Source organism: Leucoraja erinacea, chromosome 24 (assembly GCF_028641065.1).
Source record: "Leucoraja erinacea ecotype New England chromosome 24, Leri_hhj_1, whole genome shotgun sequence".
Classification (NCBI taxonomy): domain Eukaryota; kingdom Metazoa; phylum Chordata; class Chondrichthyes; order Rajiformes; family Rajidae; genus Leucoraja; species Leucoraja erinaceus.
Window position 1 is genome coordinate 23,488,688 of NC_073400.1, and position 23,078 is coordinate 23,511,765.

Sequence of the window (23,078 nt, forward strand, 5' to 3'; positions counted from 1 at the left end):
AAAAGGATGGGCGATGTTTCGGGTTGGGACCCTTCTTCAGACCTAAAGTAGAGGGGAGGGAACAGAAGATGGGGAAAAGCCAGAAGTCAAAGACTTAGATGATCTACTGCAACTGAATCTCTACAGCTTTTCCATCATTCACATGCCAGAAGTATGGATGGATGAGTCCAGCATCACCAACCCATTAAAAAAAGTCAACACCATCTAGAGGAAAGCAGCCTATTATTTGACAGGGTCTGAAGAAGGGTTGTTTCTACGTAAAAATATAAACAGGAGCAGGCTACTTGGCCCTCTTGCCTCCTCTGCCATTTCGTAAGATTGTGACCGATCTTTTACCTTCATTCCACTTTCCTGTACCAACCCCATACATATGGCAGCTAAACACTCTAGACTTGAAATTTGAAAGCATTATATTTAATCCCCACATTGTAATCATTTATATTGCTGGAGAGAAACGAGGACCCCAGCACCAGCCCCTGCAACGGCCTCATTACTGATTGTTTTACCTTTTTATATTGTTTCCAAATCCACAACAGACAATTAATGCCTTGTGCTTTGTGCATAAATCATAGAACGGTACAGCACAAGAACAGGCCCTTCAGCCCATATTTGTGCCAAGAACAATGCCAAATTAAACTACTCCATTCTGCCTGCACATGCTCCATGTCCCTCATTCCCTGCATATTCACATGCCCCTGAAATGCCACCATCATTACTGTTTCCACCCCCACCCCTGGCACCCAAGAAACTTGCCCTGCACATCTCCTTTGAACTTTCAATTCTCAGACCTTAAAGCTCTGCTCGCTACTTTGTAACATTTCCAATGTGGGAAAATTGTTCAATGCCTTTCAGAATTTAAAAAAACTTCTATCAGGCCTTCCTTCTGCCTCTGGTGCTCCAGAGAAAATAATCTCTGTTTGTCCAAACAGATTTCAAATAACCTCAATTGCAAAATAAGTTCTGGAAATATGAGATTCGATCTTTTAAATATGGAAGGGATGGTTGCAACTGAATTATGATGGGGGCTGCAATTCCATACATATGTTTCAGGATGCTACTGTGACATCTGAGCTTCCATTGCCTGTGCCATCCTTTTTGCCAATACCCTCTATTCCATGCAGCATTCTGGTGAACATCTCAGTTCCCTCCCCAAAGCCTCCACATTGTAGTTTGGTTTATTGAGATTCAAGAACCAAACATCAGCTTGAACTAAATCACTATACCGGTATATTTATTTCATTTTGTTGCCCATTCACTTCCCTAAATGCCCCCCTGGCTTTAGATAATCAATTAACCAATTCTTGTCAGACAATATTAAATCCAAAATAGCCTATCATTTTTTTTTTTACTGTGCCTTAGCTAATGACTGATTATTTTTAAATAAAACTCCATTCAATGTGTTAATGTTGCCTGAACAGGAATGAGCATATTGATGTAAGACTAACCACAGCATTCTATAAGGTGATTTCACGAAAGGTCACTGGAACGTAGATCGGGAATTATCTTTTTATATTGTTTCCAAATCAAAAGTAAGGCATTATTGACTTACTTTTGATGAAATTCAGCGAGCAAACGCGATATTTCCCGATATTTTGGACCTTTAAATCTCCACGGCAAATGTCCGCTGTTCACTTCCACTGGATTGGCACCTTCAGCTCCCTCTTTAATTTACCTTAGTTTCTATCTTTTTTTTTACTGTAAATCTAGGTAGCTGTGCCTCACGGTCACCCCGACTGGCACAATAAATTGCAGATCAAAACCTGGCTGTTTTCTATGTTTTTAACGGGTGGGAAAGTGCGTGTTTTCCCATCCACTAACATGTACCGGATGTCTAGCATGTCCTCCACTTGAGATTTTCGGTTACGTGGGTGCGGATCTACGCTCCAGTGACCTTTCGTGAAATCACCCTATTAATGCAGGACATGCTTATATGTTGAAATTTGTGGTATATGTCAATAATTGGAATTATATTGCCAAACCTCACAATTGCCACCAACTAGTGTTTATTCTTCTTTGAGGTCCATGCTTGGTTGCCCTTTGTGTAACTGTGTAGGATGCATCTGCAGATGCTGGTTTACACTGAAGATAGACACAAAATGCTGGAGTAACTCAACGGGACAGGCAGCTTGTCTTCCTTTCCCTCACTTGCCATCCCTCCCCCAACCTAATTCTCCAACTAGTTTTACAGTCCTCCTGATTAAATTTTACTGATTATATGCCTCATTGTCACCTTCCCCTGAGATAACAATGAACCATTCTACATTTTCCTAGATTAACGTCCCCTTTGATCTGAAGATAGACACAACATGCTGGAGTAACTCAGCGAGACAGGCAGCATCCCTGGAGAGAAGGAATAGGTGATGTTTCGGGTCGAGACCCTTCTTCAGACTGAATCCCTATGATCTGTCATGTTCACACCTTACACTTCCATATCTCTATATCTCTCTCCCTTGACTCTCAGCATGAAGAAGGGTCTTGACCCGAAACATCACACATTCCTTCTCTCCATAGATGCTGTCTGTCCTGCTGAGTTACTCCAGCATTTTGTGTCTATCTTTGTTTAAATGTTCTGCTCGACTTTGGAGAACACGTAAATGTTTAAAGCTAATTAGCGCCCCTCAGTGGCTATACTGTGAAGTGATGTGTATCACTATACACTAGTAGGTTGGTAAAGGGGTTCATTGTGAGTTGGGATTTAAACAGTAGGTTTTGGATAGGTGCATATTGACTAATACTGAATAGTGAGAAGACATACAGAAAGATATTGTGAAAATTGAGTTTATTGTTCAATTCAAATGTTATGAAAGAGTTGGATCATGGTTGAAAGTGCATTTCATGTAACTGGGACATTGGCGATGAAGGTTCATCAATATAGTTCTCACTATGATCGTGAGGGATGGAGTAGGTGCAATGTGTTCACAGGGAGCATTCATTGGCAACAAGGAATAGATGAGGTGAAAGGAGACACAAGATACTGGATTAACTCAGCGGGTCATGCAATCTCCCTGGAGAACTGAGAATTTAGGCTATAAATGGACTGATCTTATTTGACGTTCTTGAATATAGAAAGTAGACACTTTTTATAGCTTAAAGGTGAAAGGGGCAAAGTTTAAATTAATTGTGCCGGGCAAGCTATTTTTACACAGAGTGTAGTTGGCGCCTGGATTGCACTGTCGTGGGTGGTGGTGGTGGTGGAGGCAGATACCATAGTGGCATTAAAGAGGCTTTTAGATAGGCCAATGGAAATGGAGGAATATGGATCATGCGGTGACAGATGAGATTAGAATAGAATAGAATAGTTTTTCTTTATTGTCATTGTCATGAACCATGACAACGAAATTAAAAAAATGTCAGTTCCTGTGCACCATTCAAACATTTCTTAACGATACATACAAGGTGAAATATTAAAAGATAAAGACTAGGCCATATCACGAAAAGACACGCATAAATAACCCTCCATCCTTCTGTCGATTTCACAGTGTACCACAGTCCCTTAGTATGTCTCGCCCCTGCGTTCCTTGGCGGCTACATTTAGTGCTTTTATACACTGGGGTAAAAACTGTTTTTTAGGCCTGTTCGTCCTTGTCCTTAGGCGATTTTTCGGCGCCTGACGGCAACAGTTCAAACAGGGAGTGTCGGGGTGGGAAATGTCCTTTAGGTCTCTGGGAAAAAACGGGAACTGTGTAAGTCCCCTAGGTAAGGAGATGTCAGCCGACAATCCTCTGGCGTTGTCAATGGCCCTCTGGAGCGCTTTCCTCTGAGCCGCTGTCGACGTGTACCACAGCATACACTGTATGTTAGTAAGCTACGGATGGAGCACCGATAAAAGGACAGCAGCAGTCTCTGAGTGATGTTATTCTTCCTGAGCACCCTCAGGAAGTGCAGTCTCTGCTGGACCTTTTTCAGCAGCGCAGTGGTGTTCACGCTCCACGTCTGGTCCTCCTCAATATGGATTCCCAGGAAGCGGAAATCCGCCACCCTGGTTGACATAGGTTGACGTAGGTAGTCGCCAATGGAATTCACCGAAGTCAGCACCGACGACAACCTACCGTCATCCTGGCGACAGCACCTACATCAGGCTACGATCGTTGGCGTCAAGCCCTCGGGCGCCGACTTTCGCCGAAAGTTTTTGAACATTTCAAAATCTAGCAGCGACCAGAAAAAAGGGACGACTCTTTGGGCGACTGAGGAGACCATTCAGGCGGCACCCTGAGGACACATGTGGCGACAGCCTAGTCGCCTGTTGTCGCCTAAAAAATCGCCTACTTGGGACAGGCCCATAAGCTCCATATATATACCAACAACTCGCAACCTCCCACACAGTACAATGTGCAGACACTGCCAAACTCAATATTATATTAGAATATAGAACAGTACAACACAGGAACAGGCCATTCAGCTCACAATGTCTGTGCCAAACATGAAGCTAAGTTATTTCCTGCATATGCATATCTGAAAGCCTCTTAACTGACACTATTATTTCTGCTTCCACCACCGCCTCTGGCAGTGCGTTCCAGGCACCCACCATTCTCTGTGTTGCACACTCACACATACTGACTCACACACCATATATATGACAGTAAGCTTTCTTGAATCTACTCACATGGCTGAGCGCGGCCTCTCCACTGTGGGGCTTCCGCAGTCAGCGGCACTTCTGCAATCAGTGCGACCTCTGCACTCACTGTAAATTAAGCAATCAGCGCTACCAATCCACTAAGCGGAAGTCACGAAATGAGCGGGACTTTTGAACTAAACACAGTTGGACCTAATAAAGCAATTATTCCTTCCAAACACAGTTGGACCTAATAAAGCATTTATTCCTTCCAAACACAGTCGGACCTAATAAAGCATTTATTCCTTCCAAACACAGTCGGACCCAATAAAGTATTGCACTTTCAAGCACAGGCAGGGCAGCAGGCCAAACTGTTTTGTTTTTCTGTTTCTTGTTTTTTGTGTAAAATTGTATGTATGCACTGAGTACGAGCAGCTTTCAGTTTCACTGTACATGTATAGTGACAATAAATGGCATATCTATATCTATATCAAACAACTCATGGCATTGTCATTAAGGGCTAACAAATCATTTATTGCAAGTACATTGCAGACACACAGTTCAGTTAATTCACAGCTTACAATGACAGTTGTGGCCTCTCCCTCGCGATCTTGCAGAGTGACTGACTCACGTCCAGGCATCCGGGGTTTTATAGTCCTGCCACCCCCGGAAGAGGCGTTACCTTCATCGCGGTTATTGACAGGTGAGAGGACCAATCAGCTGATCTCAATGTTTTTTAAACACTCATAACGTTTTAATTTTTCATCGATGGGAAAAATCCTCGGGACCTGCTCAGCGGAGGAGGACTGTGAGTAAGGTGGCCAAAAATCACAGCGATACAGGGTAGCATTTTTTCTAAAATCAATATACAGCGCAGACAGGAAGTGGTCAAGATGAGATTTTTAATTATATAGATAGTAATAATACCCGCATCAGACAGCTTTAAGAAATTCTCTGCGAATACCTTCAGTAATCCTTGAAGGTCAAAACACAATTGGTGACACATCGTGTTAATACGATCCCCCCTCACGTGACCGAAAATTCTGACTGGAGGACATCTCTCAGTTTGGTACATGTAAGTGAATGGGGAAACACGCACTTTCCCACCCGTTAAAAACATGGAAAACGGCCGATTTTTGAGCTGAAATTTTCTGTGCCAGTTAATAATGCCTTACTTTTGATGAAATTCAGCGAGCAAACGCGATAATTCCCGATATTTTGGATCTTAAAATCACCAGGCAATTGTCAGCTGTTCATTTCCGCGGCTTTCTACCTTCAGTTCCCTCTTGTAATTACCTCACTTTCTATCTTTTGTTTTGCCTGAAAATTTAGGTCGCTGTGCTTCACGGTCACCCCGACTAGCACAGAAAATTTCAGCTCAGAAATCGGCCGTTTTCCATGTTTTTAACGGGTGGGAAAGTGCGTGTTTCCCCATTCACTTACATGTACCAAACTGAGAGATGTCCTCCAGTTAAAAATTTCGGTCACGTGAGGGGGGATCTACGCTCATTTGACCTTTGGTGAAATCACCCTATAATCTAAAACCCAAGCTCCCCGAAGTTGTCCATCGTGCACCAGACACACGCGCCCATCCCTTTGCCTGGCACCGAACCCCCTACACTGCAAAACATCACACAGTACACGCAACCCCCCCCCCCCCAAAACTTCACACAAACAAAAGCTTCACGCACAAACTCTCAAAAATCACCATGTCGCAAGTTGTAGGACTAGAATTAGACCCTTCGGACCATCGAGTCTACTCCGACATTCAATCATGACTGGTCTCTGCCTCCTAATTCCATTTCCCTGCCGTCACCCCATAACCATTGACACCCGTTCTAATCAAGAAGTTTTAAGAAGGAACTGCAGATGCAGGAACATCGAAGGTAGACAAAAGTGCCGGAGAAACTCAGCGGGTGCAGCAGCATCTATGGAGCGAAGGAAATAGGCAACGTTTCTGAAGAAGGGTTTCGGCCCGAAACGTTGCCTATTTCCTTCGCTCCATAGATGCTGCTGCACCCGCTGAGTTTCTCCAGCATTTTTGTGTACCTAATCAAGAAGTCGCTCTACAAACGCCCCAAAGTCGCACATAGTTGAAGGCACAGACATCCCAAAACACTGTGTTATCTTCCGACACTCCAAAGCCTTTAAGGGCACAAAGTGCTGGAGAGGGAACACGGATAAACGAGGTTTCGGGTCGAGACCTTTCTTCTGAATTCTGAACGTCGCCTATCCATGTTCTTCAGGGAAGGCTGCTTGACCAGCCGAGTTACTCCAGCGCTTTGTGTCCTGTGTTTCCACACTCCAAAGCCCGACACTGCCACGTATAGACGTCTCAAACTTTCACACAGTGCAACCCGGAAACAATTTAACCGCCAAAATAGAAAACTTCACACTGTGCAACATAATTACAAAACTTCACATTACACCTCAAACTCCTCACAGTGCAATCGGCAGATTTCCCAATTCCAAGACCGCAACCTGGCCATCCCCAAAGATCCACACAGCGCTACCCTGTGGCGCACACCCCATATAACTCGCAACCCCAGAGAGTACAAAATGCAGCAACAAAGAACTGCAGGTGCTGGTTTACACATGAAAGGACACAACGTAGTGGAGTAACTCAGTGGGGTCAGGTTGCATCTCTCTGGAGATCATAGATAGGCGATGTTTGAGTTCAAATTATATGAAGGATCTCGACCCGAAACGTCGCCTATCCATGTTCTCCAGAGATGCTGCCAGACCTGCTGAGTTACTTTGTGTCCCACACAACAGTACAGACTGTAGAAACCCAACGCCACCACTGGCTCGTGGTTTTAACTGGGAGCATTTTTGGGGTAAAGCGAGAGCTGGTAGGGCGTGAATCAACCCACAACCACCAGTATAAGTGCAAACTTCAAAAGTGGATTATCTCTGGGCGATAGGCATCCTAGGCATTGCAGTGTGCCCACAGACAATGGACTACAACTCCCAGAGAGCGGAGCGGTAGCACGCCAGCGCTCGACCGATCGGGTGCAATTGCTTGACATCAAACAGCGATAGAGGGAGGGAGGGAGAAGCGGAGCGCTGAGGAGCAGAGAGGCTTCTGACGGGCTAGTAAGTAGGCAAGAATAGAAGACAGGAGAATTGTGTGGAAATAATTCTTGGGGGAAGAAGGAATGGAAAAGCAATGTTAAAGAGTTTGGTGTAAACAAGCGAATTAATTGTGTAAGGAAAATGAGGAAGGAAATGCTATCAACATCAAGAATAGAAGAAGCAGAGTCCCCGGGTATTCAGTTAAGGCAAAGAGGTCTCCTGGAACCGTGCCTTAAACCCAAGGGAACTTTAGCTCTTTGGAATAAGGGGCTTCAAGATGTTGGGGAACAGAATGGAGATGTTTGGAGAGACAGATTTTCTGGAATTAGAGACCAAGAGGGAATTCGGGGATCTTTGCAATGGGAAGGGGGTACTTCTGGAGTGCAAGTTCAGGGAGATGGGCGATCAGGCTCCTTGCAAAAGGGAGAGGGGCTTCCAGGAGTACATTTTCAGGGGGGGTGGAGAACAGCCTCTGTAAAAGAGGGAAAGAAGTCCTTAGGAATGCCGGCGAAGGGAGAAGGAATTCCAGTGTCCTTCCAGTCAGCAGCAGGGTTCTCAGAAGGATTTGGGGAAGATGAGATGATGGGTTCCAAACTGTGGGGCGAGGAGCTTTCTGCAGCGTGGGACGGGAACCGTGCGCCACGGGTTAGAATGTGCGCAGCCCTGGTGAACTCTGCCACCAAGCTACAGGGAGACCTGCTTCTGAATGAGCATGGGGTCCACCCGCAGGGAGGAGATGCGCAGGTTGAGCCTGGCGGTTCGGAAGATAATGAAAGAGTCGGACCCGAGGTGGAGGATGGCGAGGTCTCGCCCATGGAACTGTCCTTCTCTGGCTCTGGGTTTCTGGTGACCTATCAAATCGGCGTGGCGGAATGCTTGTTGGAAAACTTGCCCCAGGTTGTGCTTGCAGCTCCGAGGGTGTTTGGAGCTTCTGCTGGTTCCCTCATCGCCGCTGCTGTAGTCTGTGGCGTTGATCTAGGTAAGGCATCAACTTTGCTGCATTAACATGTATTTTTGCCACTGGCTATGCTTTTGGCTTGTTCCTAACCTGTAGAAAGGGGTTTAATTCCTTAATCAACACCTGGCCTGGTGTTGATTAAGGAATTACAATGAAAAGCGCTTCTGAAGTGTTTGTCATGATGTCTACATGGGCTGTGTTCTTGGAACGTTCCAGGTTTTAACCCGTTCATTTGTTGATCTTGGAGGTGTGAGTGTGAACAACATGATTCTAGGTGCCTATTTGTCTTCAGTGTTTCAGTTTGGGAAGAACGCAACTGAAACCTGTGCTGACTAACAAGATGCCCATTGCCCTACTTGAAGTGAGGATTTTGGATAAGGATTAGATTGGACGGTATCCAACAATCAATGAACCTGCTGAAACATGCTGTCCAAAGAAAGACATGTCTTTCACAGCCTTGGACAAACAGAAATGTCAAATGGGAAAGAGATGGAGAATTAAAGTGTTTAGCAACCGTTTTCTTTACCTGTCACCCCTATACTTATAGCCTTGTATTGGCTCCAATAGAAGCAACACGTTGATTCTCATCCCAATTTTCCTAAAATTCTCCAGCCATCAATGTTTTCTTTATTATCACGTGTGTTCCAGGTTCAGTAAAAAACGTATTTTACATACAGATCAGTAAGATTATCATCATACATAAACACAATCGCCCGGTTAGTACCGAATGTACAGAACGACCCACTAGGTCTATATGGAAGAGGCACTACTGATTTCTCTAACTTCACGTAACCCTTGCTTTCCCTCTCTCCATCCCTCCCCCACTCTAGTTCTACAAACAGTTTCACTGTTCCCCTGATTTTTCTGACTGTATGCCTCATTGTCACCTTCTCCTTAGCTAACAATGAACCATTCTACATTCCCTTGATCACCGTCTGCTTTGATCTGTCATTTTCACACCTTACCCTTCCATATCTCTAGTCTCCCTCTCCTGACTCTCAGCGTGAAGAAGGGTCTCGACCCAAAACATCACTCATTCCTTCTCTCCAGAGATGCTACCTGTCCCACTGAGTTACTCCAGCATTTTGTGTCTATCTTCGGTGTAAACCAGCATCTGCAGTTCCTTCCTACACATTGAACAATTTTACTTGGTTCATTTCAAATGGTAAATTGGTGTGATGCAAATATCCAAATGCATTGTTGAATCGGACTGATACCACTTTTCTGATAGTTTATTGTTATCCATGGGGCTCATGTTTGTTTTTGATCCCATACTAGATTGTTTCTATCAGACCCTTAGTCTGGCTGCTAAACAGTCAAGAAGATGGTTTCTTGGACTGATTAATCCACTATTTAGTCCTCTTCAAATTGTAAAGAAGGGTCTGGTGGAGAATCTTCATGAGAATGCGTACGAGCGTGCCTGCGGGAGGCTGTTTATTTCCATGACCCGGGCATCTGACGGACAAAACATCCTAGTCTCCGATTTCAGTTCCAACGAGGAACTTATTCAGGTAACAATCTCTTGTGTCTCCTTCGACATATGGTAAGATAGTTTCAGGTATTTTACTTGGGGAAATATTTCCTGAGTTCTCATTTACATTGTTGTACATTATTGGGTAACTGTTTCAACCAACTCTGAGGATATCTTTGTATGAAAGAAGAGAGCTGCTGAGGATCTCATTGGATCAGGCAGCATCACTAGAGGGAAATGGACAGGCAATGTTTTTTGGGTTGGATCCTTATTCAGACAGATCCATCAAGATGAAGAGTCTGGATCTGAAACATTGTCAGACAATTTCCCTCCACAGATGCTGCCTGACCAAGTGAGTTTCCCCAGAAGCTCTCCTACGGGTTCCAGCAACTACGGTCTCTAGTGTCTCCTGAAGATGTTGTCTTTCGCTGAGGATTCATTTCTGGGGCAGTGGCGTATTCTTGCATCGTGTCAGAACCAATAATCACAATAAAGATTTTAACATGTAATTACTTTAATCCAATCTGACATTGTCTGTGCTTGCAACAGGATTCGATGAAATAAAAACCATACTGTCCCACTTCCCACTCTCCCCCAAACTTGCTCCGTATCTCTATTCCATCACTGCTAATGCTCACTATCTGTAATTGGACTTTATCGGACTTCATTGTGCATTAAATGTTGTAACCTTTATCCTTTACCTGTACACAGCTTGATGGTGATCATGTATAGTCATTTCTATGTCGAGATAGCAACAAAAGCTTTTCACTGTTCCTCGGTGCACATGACAATTATAAATTAAACCAAACTTCCTCTGTTTGCTGTCATCCATCTCCCTGCTCGCTCTCATTATCTCTCCTGTCTGCCCACCATTCCACCACCTCCCCCATGGCTAATTGTCACCCTGCTTTAGCCTCCTACCACTCTGGTCACATTCCCATCACCCTCCACCCATCCCTTTCTTGATGCATCTCTCACTGCCCTCGATCTATCTCTCCCTCTTTCCCCATCCATCATCCCTCCCCTCGCCTCTCAATCAATCACTTCTCCTCTCAATCCATCACGATCTCTCCTCAATCCATCGGCCCGCCTTTCCACCCATCACGCCTCTTCACTATCCATCTCCCCCTCTCATTATCTCCATGTTCCATCGTCTGCCTCGATCAGTTTTTCTCCCCTCTTGATACGTCTTTCCCTCAGCTCGATCTGCCGTCCCTTCGATCTTACCCCCCCTCCCCCCTCGATCCGACTCCCCCTCCTTTCACTCGGTACCTTTCCCTGGATCCACCTCCCTTGTTCTGTTCCTATCCCTTCACTCCATCTTCCCTCCCACTGCTTTGTACCCATCTGCTCGCTCCGTAACCCTCTCCCCTTGCTCTGTACCCCTCTCCCTCACTCCATCCTCTTCGACACTCCTCCCCTTCACTCCACCCTCCCCTGAATCCCTCCTCCCGTTCCCTCAGTCGATGTGCCCCTCCCTCCCCTGCATTTATTGCAGCGGCGACATTAGTGAGGGGGGGGGGGACATTGCATTAAGTGTCCTGACTCCCTGGCTCCGCGCCTGCAACATACCATTTCTATCCTGACAGATTATTGTTCATTTTGTTTATTCCTCAGGGTTTAAATCTTGTTCTGGATGCCCTTATCCTGGTCTTGGTTTTTAGTTGAAAAATATTTAACATTATTAAAACATTTAATGAAGACAATATCCAGTCACATGTTAAATTGGATGTTTTTATTGTCACTTATCTTGAAATACTGATGAACATGTTGCATAAAAATAGTTTTTCGGATTGAATTTTAATTCTTCATTTATTTCCCCCTTGATAGGCTTTATTGTGTAGCTGTTTTGTTCCTGTCTACTGTGGACTAGTCCCTCCAACCTTCCGTGGTGTGGTATGTAGTCGTGAATGTTTTTGCCTGCAAGAATTACTTGTAACAAATTGCAGGAAAAATTACTCCAATGTGTTAAACACATTATCAATATACATACATACACATGCATGCATACATCCATGTATACATACCTCCATACTTACACAGAAACATGTGTGTGTGTGTGTGTGGATATAGATGACCCCTGCATTCCAAGGTGGGAGATGGGGAGAGAGAGAGGGTTTCATGGGGGGTTGGGTATTTGCGTTTCAAGAAAACAATCTGTATCATAATGTTCCCAAGGGTGATGCTGCAGTGTCTGTCCATGTATTTACTATTTATTTTTTATCACACACATTTCAGAAAAACAAATTTTATTCTGCATCTCTGATTGTTTTGTGACCTCCGAAAGGTCAAATCTCTACTATCTGAACTGCTGTAATATCTGTATATTATTTTTTGTAACAATGCCAACATCGCTTTGTTAACGAATTGCCCTTTTCTAAAAGCTCACTGCTGACTCTGAGTGTATTGACTCTAACAACTATTTGCCTCAGAAGCTGAAAGAAAAGATTTGTGTTGGACTGTGTTTAAGAAACAACTGCAGATGCTGGAAAGATCGAAGGTAGACAAAAATGCTGGAGAAACTCAGTGGGTGAGGCAGCATCTATGAAGCGAAGGAGTAGATGACATTTCGGGTCTAGGTCCTTCTTCAGACTTTGTTGACCTTCAGACACCATTACCAAGTTTCATCAGGCCTTCCCACAAACCTGTCTTTGCCCAATGACTTTAAGCTCATAATTGGGACTAGTGGATCTCTGATGTCAATGAAAAGAGGAATCTCTGGGTTATGGATGGATGTTGTAAGACCAAGATGCATGGACAGATTTATTTTAAACATCTTTACAGAAACCAATTATCCCACAAACCTGTACATCTTTAAGGTGTGGAAGGAAACCGGAGCTCCCGGGGTAAATCCACACGTTCACAGGGAGAAGGTGCAAACTCTGCACAGCTGCACCCGTAGTCAGGATCAAACCCGGGTCTTGTCGTTGAGAGGCAGCAGCTCTCTACCACTGTCCCGCCCAAAACATGTTACTTCTGGTTCTCTCTTCTCAGATGCTATCCTGATCCCCTGCACCTATTTTCTATTTTTCTATGTTTCTATGATCTGCTGAGTATTTCCATAATTTTCCCATATTTCCAGCCTCTGTGGTATTTTGCCTTTGTGATGAGGTTAGGATATCTATGAAGATCACAGCCCAGCAATTGCATGCGGTTTATGTTGCTTGCCAATTAAGTAACTCCAGCCTGAAAGTTCCTTTGTATAGGCGTGGGCTGCTTCAGTGCCTGAGGAGCGATTAATGGAATTGACACTGCTCAATCGTCAGAGTTTTACTGCGCAGAAGTAATTTTGTGCATTGAAATTAAATGCTAGTTTTGTGTCTGCATGAAGATATAGGAGCTCGTGTTGCAACTACTTCTGGTGGGCACGTTCCTGGTGCAACACCAAGGGTGTCCAATGTTCTTAGTCCTTGAAATTAGTTGAAATGGCTAAAGACTGAGGAAGAAGGGTCTCAACCTGAAATGTCACCTATTCCTTTTCTCCAGAGATGCTGCCTGATCCGCTGAGTTACTCCAGTTTTTTGTAGTACACACTAGGGACAATTTACAATTTTCATTGAAGCCAATTAACCTACAAACCTGTATGTCTTTGGATAGTGGGAGGACACTGGAGCACCCGGAGAAATCCAACGCGGTCACAAGGAGAACGTACAAACTCTGTACGTTCGTATGGAGTCAGGATTGAACCCAGGGCTCTGGCGCTGTAAGGCAACAACTCTACCGCTGTGCCACTGTGCCGCCCCTAGCAGCACATACTTGCAGCTACACTGCCATTTACTGTCGCTGCAAGTAAGAATTGCATTGATCAGCATCAGTACATATGACAATTAAACACTCCTGACTCTTGATAAACTCATTTCCTTTAGCACTGGCTTCCAGTCGATCAAATACATGATACATGAAAATATTACTGTTGGTTTACAAAGCACTGAATGGTCTAGGGCCAAAATACATTTCTGGTGTTCTGCTACATTATGAACCATCCAGACATCTGAGGTCCCCAGAGTCAGAACTAAACATCCGCTCCAACTCTCAGTTCTATTAAATCGGGGCTGAAGACTTTTCTGTTTGACGCTGCTTTTAATTACTTTTAATTTTAATTAAATTAAATAATTATTCATTTCTAACACTGCACTGTAATTTTTATTCTTGTATTTTATGCTTGTTTTTATTTTCTATTCTTTTTAATGACTATCTTTAATTGCTTTTGATTGCTGTTTAATGCTTTGTGTAAAGCACTTTGAATTGTCTTGTTGCTGAAATCTATATTGCTAAAAGTCTGATCTTGACCACTTCCTGTTGTTTTGTATATTAATTTTAGAAAAAACGCTGCCACTTATGGCTGTGATTTTTGGCCATCTTACTCAGAGTCCCCCTCCGCTGCGCAGGACAAGAAGATTTATCCCATTGATGAAAAATATAAGAGTTAATATGTTTTAAACATGTTGAGATTCTATCTCCTGAAGGCCACGCCCCTTCCGGAGGGACTATAAAAGTGTTGAGTGCCTCAGTCAGTCTCTGCACGACTCGCTGTCTTTAGTGGCCTTGCACCCTGCTTGAAATGGTATGAAACGGCACTTGAATTTGGTGGACTTGCACCCTGCTTGAAATGGAATTTCAAGGAATAGCCATGAGTCAACTACCAGCCCACCAGCCGTGAGTGAGTGAGCTGCCAGCACAACAGGCTTGAGCGTCTGAGCCGCCGGCCCAAGAATCCATTCGGCCCACAATATCCATGCTAGTCCTCTGGAAACCAGTCCCTTCAGCTCACAACTCCCATACTAGCGCTCCAGAAAGACCCCCCCCCCCCCCACTGGCCACTAATATTGGAATTGGTGGAGAGGTGGAATATCCCACTTATTCTAGTGTGCTATATAAATAAACTTGCTTGCTTGCTTATTCCATGGTCCGAGCCATCTTTGTGTTGTTTTGTTGCAAACATCCAAAACTAATACAGTATCCGTCGATCTGCTTCTTTCACAAGAACATGACAATTTTCAATCATCTCACTCTTGGTTCCACATCATATGAGATCCTTATGACTACAGTATTCCATTGTAGAACTGAATGCGTGGAAATTAATTTCTGATCACAGCAAATTGATTCATACCATTCATCAAAAAGTTATTCAACTTTGCAGTGTTTTTGATTTGCATGAATTTTTCACAGACCCTGATCCATCCGATGATGACGTTGATCGAGGTTAATGGAAAATGTCAATGGAGTTAAACATTTCCCTGTGTACACACATGGGATGGAAGTGGTTATGTGCCCACATCAGTAATGGGTGCATTGTGCTACTAAATATGTCAAGTGTCCTTAATTATATCCTCAAACACGCAAACTAGAGGTACTGGAGGAACAGCATCTCATATTTTGCTTAGGTAACATAGAAACATAGAAAATAGGTGCAGGAGTAGGCCATTCGGCCCTTCGAGCCTGCACCAGCATACAATATGATCATGGCTGGTCATCCAATTCAGTATCCCGTACCTGCCTTCTCTCCATACCCCCTGATCCCTTTAGCCACAAGGGCCACATCTAACTCTTAAATGTAGCTTACAACCCAACAGTATGAACATTGAATTCTCCAATTTCTGGTAAACACACACTCCCCTTTTATTGCCCCGTTCTTCTCTTTGCCCCATCCATTTCTCCCACTAGGTAATGATGTATCTGTCTGTATCAGTTGTCCATCTGTGCTATTGTCTCAGCTTGTTTAGTTTAGTTTAGTTCAGAGATGCGGTGTGGACACAGGTCCTTCAGTCCACCGAGTTAGCACTGACCAGCCACACACTAGTTCTTTCCTAGACATTAGGGACAAATTTACAAAAGCCAAATAACCTGCAATCCTGCATGTCTTTTGAATGTAGGAAGAAACTGGAGCTCCCAGAGAAAACCCATGCGGTCACAGGGAGAATGTACAAACTCTGTACAGACAGCACCCAGTCAGGGTGGAACCCGGGGTTCTGGCACTGTGATGCTGAAACTTTAGTTTAGTTTAGTTTAGAGATAAAGCGGAGAAAAAGGCTTTTCGGCCTACCAAGTCCGTGCTGACCTGCGATCCCTGTACACTAACACTATCCTACCAACATCATACACACACTACGGACAATTTAAAATTTTTACCAAAACCAATTAACCTACAAAACCTGTACGTCTTTTGAGTGTGGGAGGAAATTGGAGCGCCCAGCGAAAACCCACGTGGTCAGGGGGAGAACATACAAACTCCGTACAGATAGCACCCACAGTCAGGATGGAACCCAGGGTTCTGGCACTGTAAAGCAGCAACTCTACTGCTGCATCACTGTCAATTGACAATTTCTGATTCCTTCCTAAAATAATTAGTTTCCTTTACATCTAAAATTAATTGAGTGTATGCTTTGGTTAAGTTGATACAAACAAGATTGTTAGATGTTTTTATTAAGCGATACTGAGGGCCTGGGATGGGTCACTGAACTGTTGGCTGTGCTGTTCAATTAAAGAGCTCTTGAATGGTTATCTGGGCACTTTAATTAGTGTTGTGTTCAGTTATCTCATCTCAGCTTGTAGTGAGACAGGGCAGAGTAAACTGGTAAAATGTGGTTTGGAGAGAAAGAGTTTAGAGATGCAACATAGAAACAGGCCCTTTGGCCCACTGAGCCCATGCCAACCATCGATCACCCATTCACACTAGTTCTATGTTATCCCACTTTCGCATCCACTACGTATACTCAAGGGGCGGTTTTACAGAGGCCGATTAACCTACACACCAGCACATCTTTGGGATGTGGGAGGACAGCGAAGCACCTGGAGGAAACCCACGTGGTCACAGGCCCACACGGACACTTACATGGTGCTAATGTGGACAGGGAGAGTGGGAAGGATCTCCACATGCTTTTCTAACAAGGTAGTAACTGGGAGTGGGAATTTTAATGAGTGGGCTAGCCTGATGCCATGCATTGCTAGGCTATAGAATCCAAGGGCAGCCAGAGTTGATTTTAGACCTTCTTCATTGTATTATATGAAATGATTGGCAAAAACGTCGAGTACTACCGAAAACTACAGAAAAGCAAGCTTACAGTGACTTAAAAAAGAAGTGTGTTAATTAATTCTTTATTTCGAATAGAATAAATGAAAAAAAAGCAAGTGTGAAACAGCATACAAAAAACAAAACAAGAATATTTATAAAGTGTCATAAACAATATCTATAAATAAATGAAATCGTATGTGTCCAAAAAGGAGCAGGAAGAAGCCAAAGCTTATTAATTCCCACCCCTTATTCAACTGCTTATACAAATTTAGCAGCTATATGTACACCATATGTACACCAGCAGCTATATGTACACCAAATTATTTACATTTATACACTAATCAAATAGTGTATCAAAGACTTAAAGTAGCTTATAATGATGCCATGAGAATATGACTTAAGAGGCCTAGATGGTGTCGTGCAAGTGAAATGTTTGTGGCTGCAGGAGTCAATACTTTACAAACTGTCTTAAGAAATCTTATGTAAAAATTTATTTGCAAGATTAGTTCAAGTTCAAGTGAGTTATTGTCATGTGTCCCTTTATAGGACAATGAAATTCTTGCTTTGCTTAAGCACACAGAAAATAGTAGGCATTTACTACAAAACAGATAAATGTGTTCATATACCATGATATAAATATATACACACATGACTGAATGGCCATATCAAACATAAGGTTTAGCACTACACGCTACAAATCCCAGCTGCAGAGACATTGGTACAGTTGTCTCCTTGTAGGACACTGATTTTTTTTAATATTCTTGATCTTAAACCATGTATTGTGCATTTGCATGTAATTAACTGTGCTTTTGTAAGTAATTTATTGTGCTTTTTTATGCAATTTATTCTATGTAATGTCTTGTCTTTTATCTGGACCTTGAGTCTGTAATAAAAAGTAAGTAAGTAAGTAGCAACAATTTGGGAAAATTCTGTGCTGTCCCTGATGGTAGAATATACACTGGTGTAAAGATGAACTCCTTACATACATTTTGAACCACATGAAATAATTTGGAAGCATTCCTATAAAAAGCGTGATAATTAGAAACACATGATGTTGACTTATTTAGCCGTCCCTATTTCCCTGCCTCCATCGCATCTGTTCCGACTTTACTTTTGTCTTCAATATCAGTGCCTTTGATGGGTTTTACTTTTTTCTCACTCCACCGTCGTTGTCAGGGCCTTGACAACATCTAACATAATTTATCACCTTCACTTCTGGTCTCAAATCGTCTTTTCACTCTAAAGTTGGTTCTCCATAGTTTCATTACATTCCCTCTAAGCATTCTACATTGCTTACATTCCACCCCACATCTTTATGCTAGTGACTCATCCCCTTAGGAAGTGCGGGGCCCAATTGGGAACAATTTTGGTGAGCCCCAGGTTTCCAGCCAAGGTCTGTAGAATCATAGAAATACAAATAAAGTCTATTATAGACTTTATATCTCTATGGTAGAATGGAAAGTAATCAAAATGTGCGCTTAAAAAATGGACCAAACAGATCTAAGCTACATTTTAATATAAAATTGCATACATGTAAGCCTACAAGTAACAAAAAAAAAGTGTAGATCACCTCTGAAAAGTACATAGTTACAATACTACTTGTTTTAGTGGCTGTGAAATGAAAACAAAAGTAATTTAATTAACTAGATCCTGGAAAACCAATAACCATTGGCGAAAAACTAGTCCAGGCATTAAATTTTGGGTTTCAGCCCCATCCTACCCTTTGGGCTTCTACCCCATCCTAACTTAGTTGTGTGTGTGTGTGTGTGTTAGTTGTCTGTGTGTGTTAGTTGTCTGTGTGTGTTAGTTGTCCGTGCGTGATGTGTGATTGTTAGTTAGTGCGTTATGTGTGTGTGGGAGGGATGGAGAGAAGGGAGGAAGGAGAGGAGGGAGGAAGGAGAGGAGGGAAAAGAGAGAAAGGAAGGTGGGAGGGAAGGAGAGAAGGGAGGGAGGGAAGAAGGGAAGGGAGAGAAGGTAGGGAAGGAGAGGAGGGAGGAAGGGGGCCGGCGGCAGGAGCGGATGCCGGGGTCCGGGCGGAGGGGTGTGAGCTGAGGCCGATGTTTGTAAACGTTGCTCCAACCCCCGGCCCTCCCTGTATTGTTCATCACGGCTCCCTAGGGAGAGAGAGGGGTGGAGCTGCGGTGTGTGCTTGAAGCACGGCAACTGGAGGGCGGGAGCGCTGCCCCGGGTCCATGAGGGAACGGCCCACCTTCCCCTCTCCCCCTTCTCCATTCCCCCTCACACCCCCCACCCCGTCAACTCCCTTCTTCCCCCACCATCCCTCTACTCTCTCTCCACCACTCTCTCCCTCCTCTACCCGAGGCGAGAGTAGATTATTCTAGCGTGGGGCCCCATTAGGCGCGGGGCCCCATTGGGAGCAATTGGTCCTATTGGCTTAAGGCCAACCATGCATCTGCGATACTGTGCCTGACACTTTCAGTGTGCAAATGCGCACTCTCCATGCCACTCTCTCTTCTATACCGCAGATGTTTCTCAGTGTAAGCATTCTTCAGGGCAGTGCCCCCTCCAATGTATTGCACGAGTTCAGTGCTCTCAGCAAAACCAACTACTTCATTATCAATCTTCCTCCTCTCTTTGTGAGAATGATTTTTTCCTCCAGTGATTGCAGAGTGGTTTGTTCATTTACATTTCATCAGGAACAGGCAACAGAGGTTTTGGGGAGAAGGCAAGAGAACGGGATTAGGAGGGAGAGATAGATCAGCCACGATTGAATGGTGGAGAAGATTAAATGGCGGAGTAGAATTAGGCCAAATGACCTAATTCTGCTCCTATTACTTATGATCTTATGAAATGAAGAGGTTTTGGTTGGTCATAAGCTTTGACCAAAATATTCACCGGACAAACACACACATCCTATGACAACAACAGCAGAAACTGGCTTCTGGATCTTCAATGTTGAATGACTCACTTCTAGATTTCTCCAAAGCCTTGTGCCTCCTGCAATGCACAAGAGTGTGAATCAAATATTGTCCACTTGTCCATGCGTGATGTGTGATGGATGATTACGCCAGCAATATTCAGAACTCAACAATCTACCCAGAACAAAGTATTCCATTGTTGCCAGCCATCATGTTCCATCCAAGAACAGTTTATTCTCAGCAAACACTTGGATCTTGAACACTACATAACACTAACCTCAACTATGAATTAATTTATGCATAGACTGGAACAGTAGATCTGTGGAGAAAAAGGATGGGTGGCGTTTCAAGTCGAGACCCTTCTTCAGATTAATTAATTTAGAGTAGTTTAGTCTTGTTTACTTTTGTCACATGCACTGAGGTAGAATGAAAAGCTTTTTTGTTGAGTGTGATCCAGTCAGTGAAAAGACTATACATGATTACAACAAGCCATCCCACAGCTTACTGATACAGAATAAAGGGTATAAGTCCGATTAAAGATAGTTCAAAAGGTCTCCGAGGAGGTAGACGACAATAGATAATAGACAATAGGTGCAGGAATAGGCCATTCGACCCTTCGAGCCAGCACCGCCATTCAATGTGATCATGTCTGATCATCCACAATCAGTACCCCATTCCTGCCTCCTCCCCATAACCCCTGACTCCGCTATCTTTAAGAGCCCTATCAAGCTCTCTCTTGAAAGTATTCAGAGAACCGGCCTCCACCGCCCTCAGAGTCAGAGAATTCCACAGACTCACAACTCTCTGTGTGAAAAAGTGTTTCCTCATCTCCATTCTAAATGCCTTACCCCTTATTCTTAAACTGTGGCCCCAGATTGACTCCCCCAACATCGGGAACATGTTTCCTGCCTCTAGCATGTCCAAACCCTTAATAATCTTATATGTTTCAATAAGATTCCCTCTCATCCTTCTAAATTCCAGAGTATACAAGACCAGCGCTCCATTCTCTCAGCATATGACAGTCCCGCCATGCCGGGAATTAACCTTGTGAACCTACGCTGCACTCCCTCAATAGCAAGAATGTCCTTCCTCAAATTATGGGACCAAAACTGCACACAATACTCCAGGTGTGGTCACTAGGGCCCTGTACAACTGCAGAAGGACCTCTTTGCTCCTATACTCAACCACTCTTGTTATGAAGGCTAACATGCCATTCGCTTTCTTCACTGCCTGCTGCACCTGCATGCTTACTTTCATTGACTGATGAAAAAGGAGCCCCAGATCCTGTTGTACTTCCCCTTTTCACAACTTGACACCATTTAGATAATAATCTGCCTCCCTATTTTTGCTACCAAAGTGGATAATCTCACATTTATCCACATTAAACTGCATCTGCCATGCATCTGCCCACTCACCCTGCATTCTCATAGCATCCTCCTCACAGTTGACACTGCCACCCAGCCTTGTGTCATCTGCTAATGTTACTTTGAATCCATTCATCTAAATCATCGATGTATATTGTAAATAGCTGCGGTCCCAGCAGTGAGGCTTGCGGTACCCCGCTAGTCACTGCCTGCCATTCTGAAAGGGACCCGTTATTCCCTACTCTTTGTTTCCTGTCTGCCAACCAATTTTCTATCCATGTCAGCACTCTACCCCCAATACCATGTACCCTAATTTTGCCCACTAATCTATGTGGGACCTTATCAAATGCTTTCTGAGAGTCCAGGTACACTACATTCACTGGCTCTCCCTTGTCCAGTTTCCTAGTTACATCCTCAAAAAATTCCAGAAGATTAATCAAGCATGATTTCCCCTTTGTAAATCCATGCTGACTCGGACCAATCCTGCTACTGCTATCCAAGTGTGCCGCTATTTCATCTTTTATGATTGACCCCAGCATCTTCCCCACCACCGATGTCAGGATAACTGGTCTATAATTCCCTGTTTTCTCTCTCCTGCCTTTCTTAAAAAGTGGGATAACATTAGCTACCCTCCAGTCCACAGGAACTGATCCTGAATCTATAGAACATTGGAAAATGAACACCAATGTGTCCACGATTTTTAGAGCCACTTCCTTAAGTACCCTGGGATGCAGATCATCAGGCCCTGGGGATTTATCAGCGTTCAGTCCCATCAGTCTACCCAACATCATTTCCTGCCTAATGTGAATTTCCTTCAGTTCCTCCGTCACCCCAGATCCTCTGGCCACTAGTACATCAGGAAGATTGTTTATGTCCTCCTTCGTGAAGACAGATCCAAAGTACCTGTTCGACTCATCTGCCATTTCGTTTGTTTCCCATAATAAATTCACCTTTTTCAGTCTTCAAGGGTCCAACTTTGGTCTTAACTATATTTTTCTGCTTCACATACCTACTAAATAAGCTTTTACTATCCTTTATATTTTTGGCTAGCTTACCTTTGTACCTCATCTTTTATCCCCGTATTGCCTTTTTAGTTATTTTCTGTTGCTCTTTAAACATTACCTAATCCACTTGCTTCCTACTCATCTTTTCTATGTTGTACTTCTCTTTTATTTTTATACTGTCCCTGATGTCCCTTGTCAGCCACGGTCACCTCTTACTTCCCTTGGAATCTTTCTTCCTTTTTGGAATGAACCGATCCTGCACCTTCTGTATTATTCCCAGAAATACCTGCTATTGTTGTTCCTCTGTCATCCCTACTAGGGTATCTTTCCACTCAACTAGGGCCAGCTCCTCCCTCATGGCTCCTTAGTCCCCTTTGTTCAACTGTAACACGGACACCTCCGATTTACCCTTCTCCCTCTCAAATTGTAGATTAAAATTTACCATATTATGGTCACTACCTCTTAATGGCTCCTTAACCTCAAGTTCCCTCATTAAATCTGGTTCATTACACAACACTAAATCCAGAATTGCCTTCTCCCTGATAGGCTCCAGTACAAGCTGCTCTAAGAATCCATCACAAAGGCACTCCACAAACTCCCTTTCTTGGGGTCCAGTACCAACCTGATTTTCCCAGTCTACCTGCATGTTGAAATCTCCCATAACAACCGTAGCATTACCTTTACGACATCCCAATTTTAAGGATGAGGACTGCTCTCTGGTTGGTGAGAGAACCGTTCAGTTGGCTAACAGCTGGGAAGAAAC

The 23,078-nt window shown here is 43.7% G+C and overlaps 1 protein-coding gene across 1 annotated transcript in view; it reads left to right on the forward strand.

Annotated features, from left to right (window-relative positions):
* The first annotated feature begins 7,499 nt into the window (after window positions 1–7,499).
* Window positions 7,500–23,078, forward strand: part of LOC129708799 (uncharacterized) — a 31,389-nt gene continuing 15,810 nt past the window's right edge. The window contains exons 1-3 of the mRNA XM_055654782.1: window positions 7,500–8,606; window positions 9,864–10,096; window positions 11,887–11,952. Coding sequence (XP_055510757.1) covers window positions 7,769–8,606; window positions 9,864–10,096; window positions 11,887–11,952 — 1,137 coding nt within the window. The 5' untranslated portion in view covers window positions 7,500–7,768. The remainder of the gene's footprint in view (window positions 8,607–9,863; window positions 10,097–11,886; window positions 11,953–23,078) is intronic.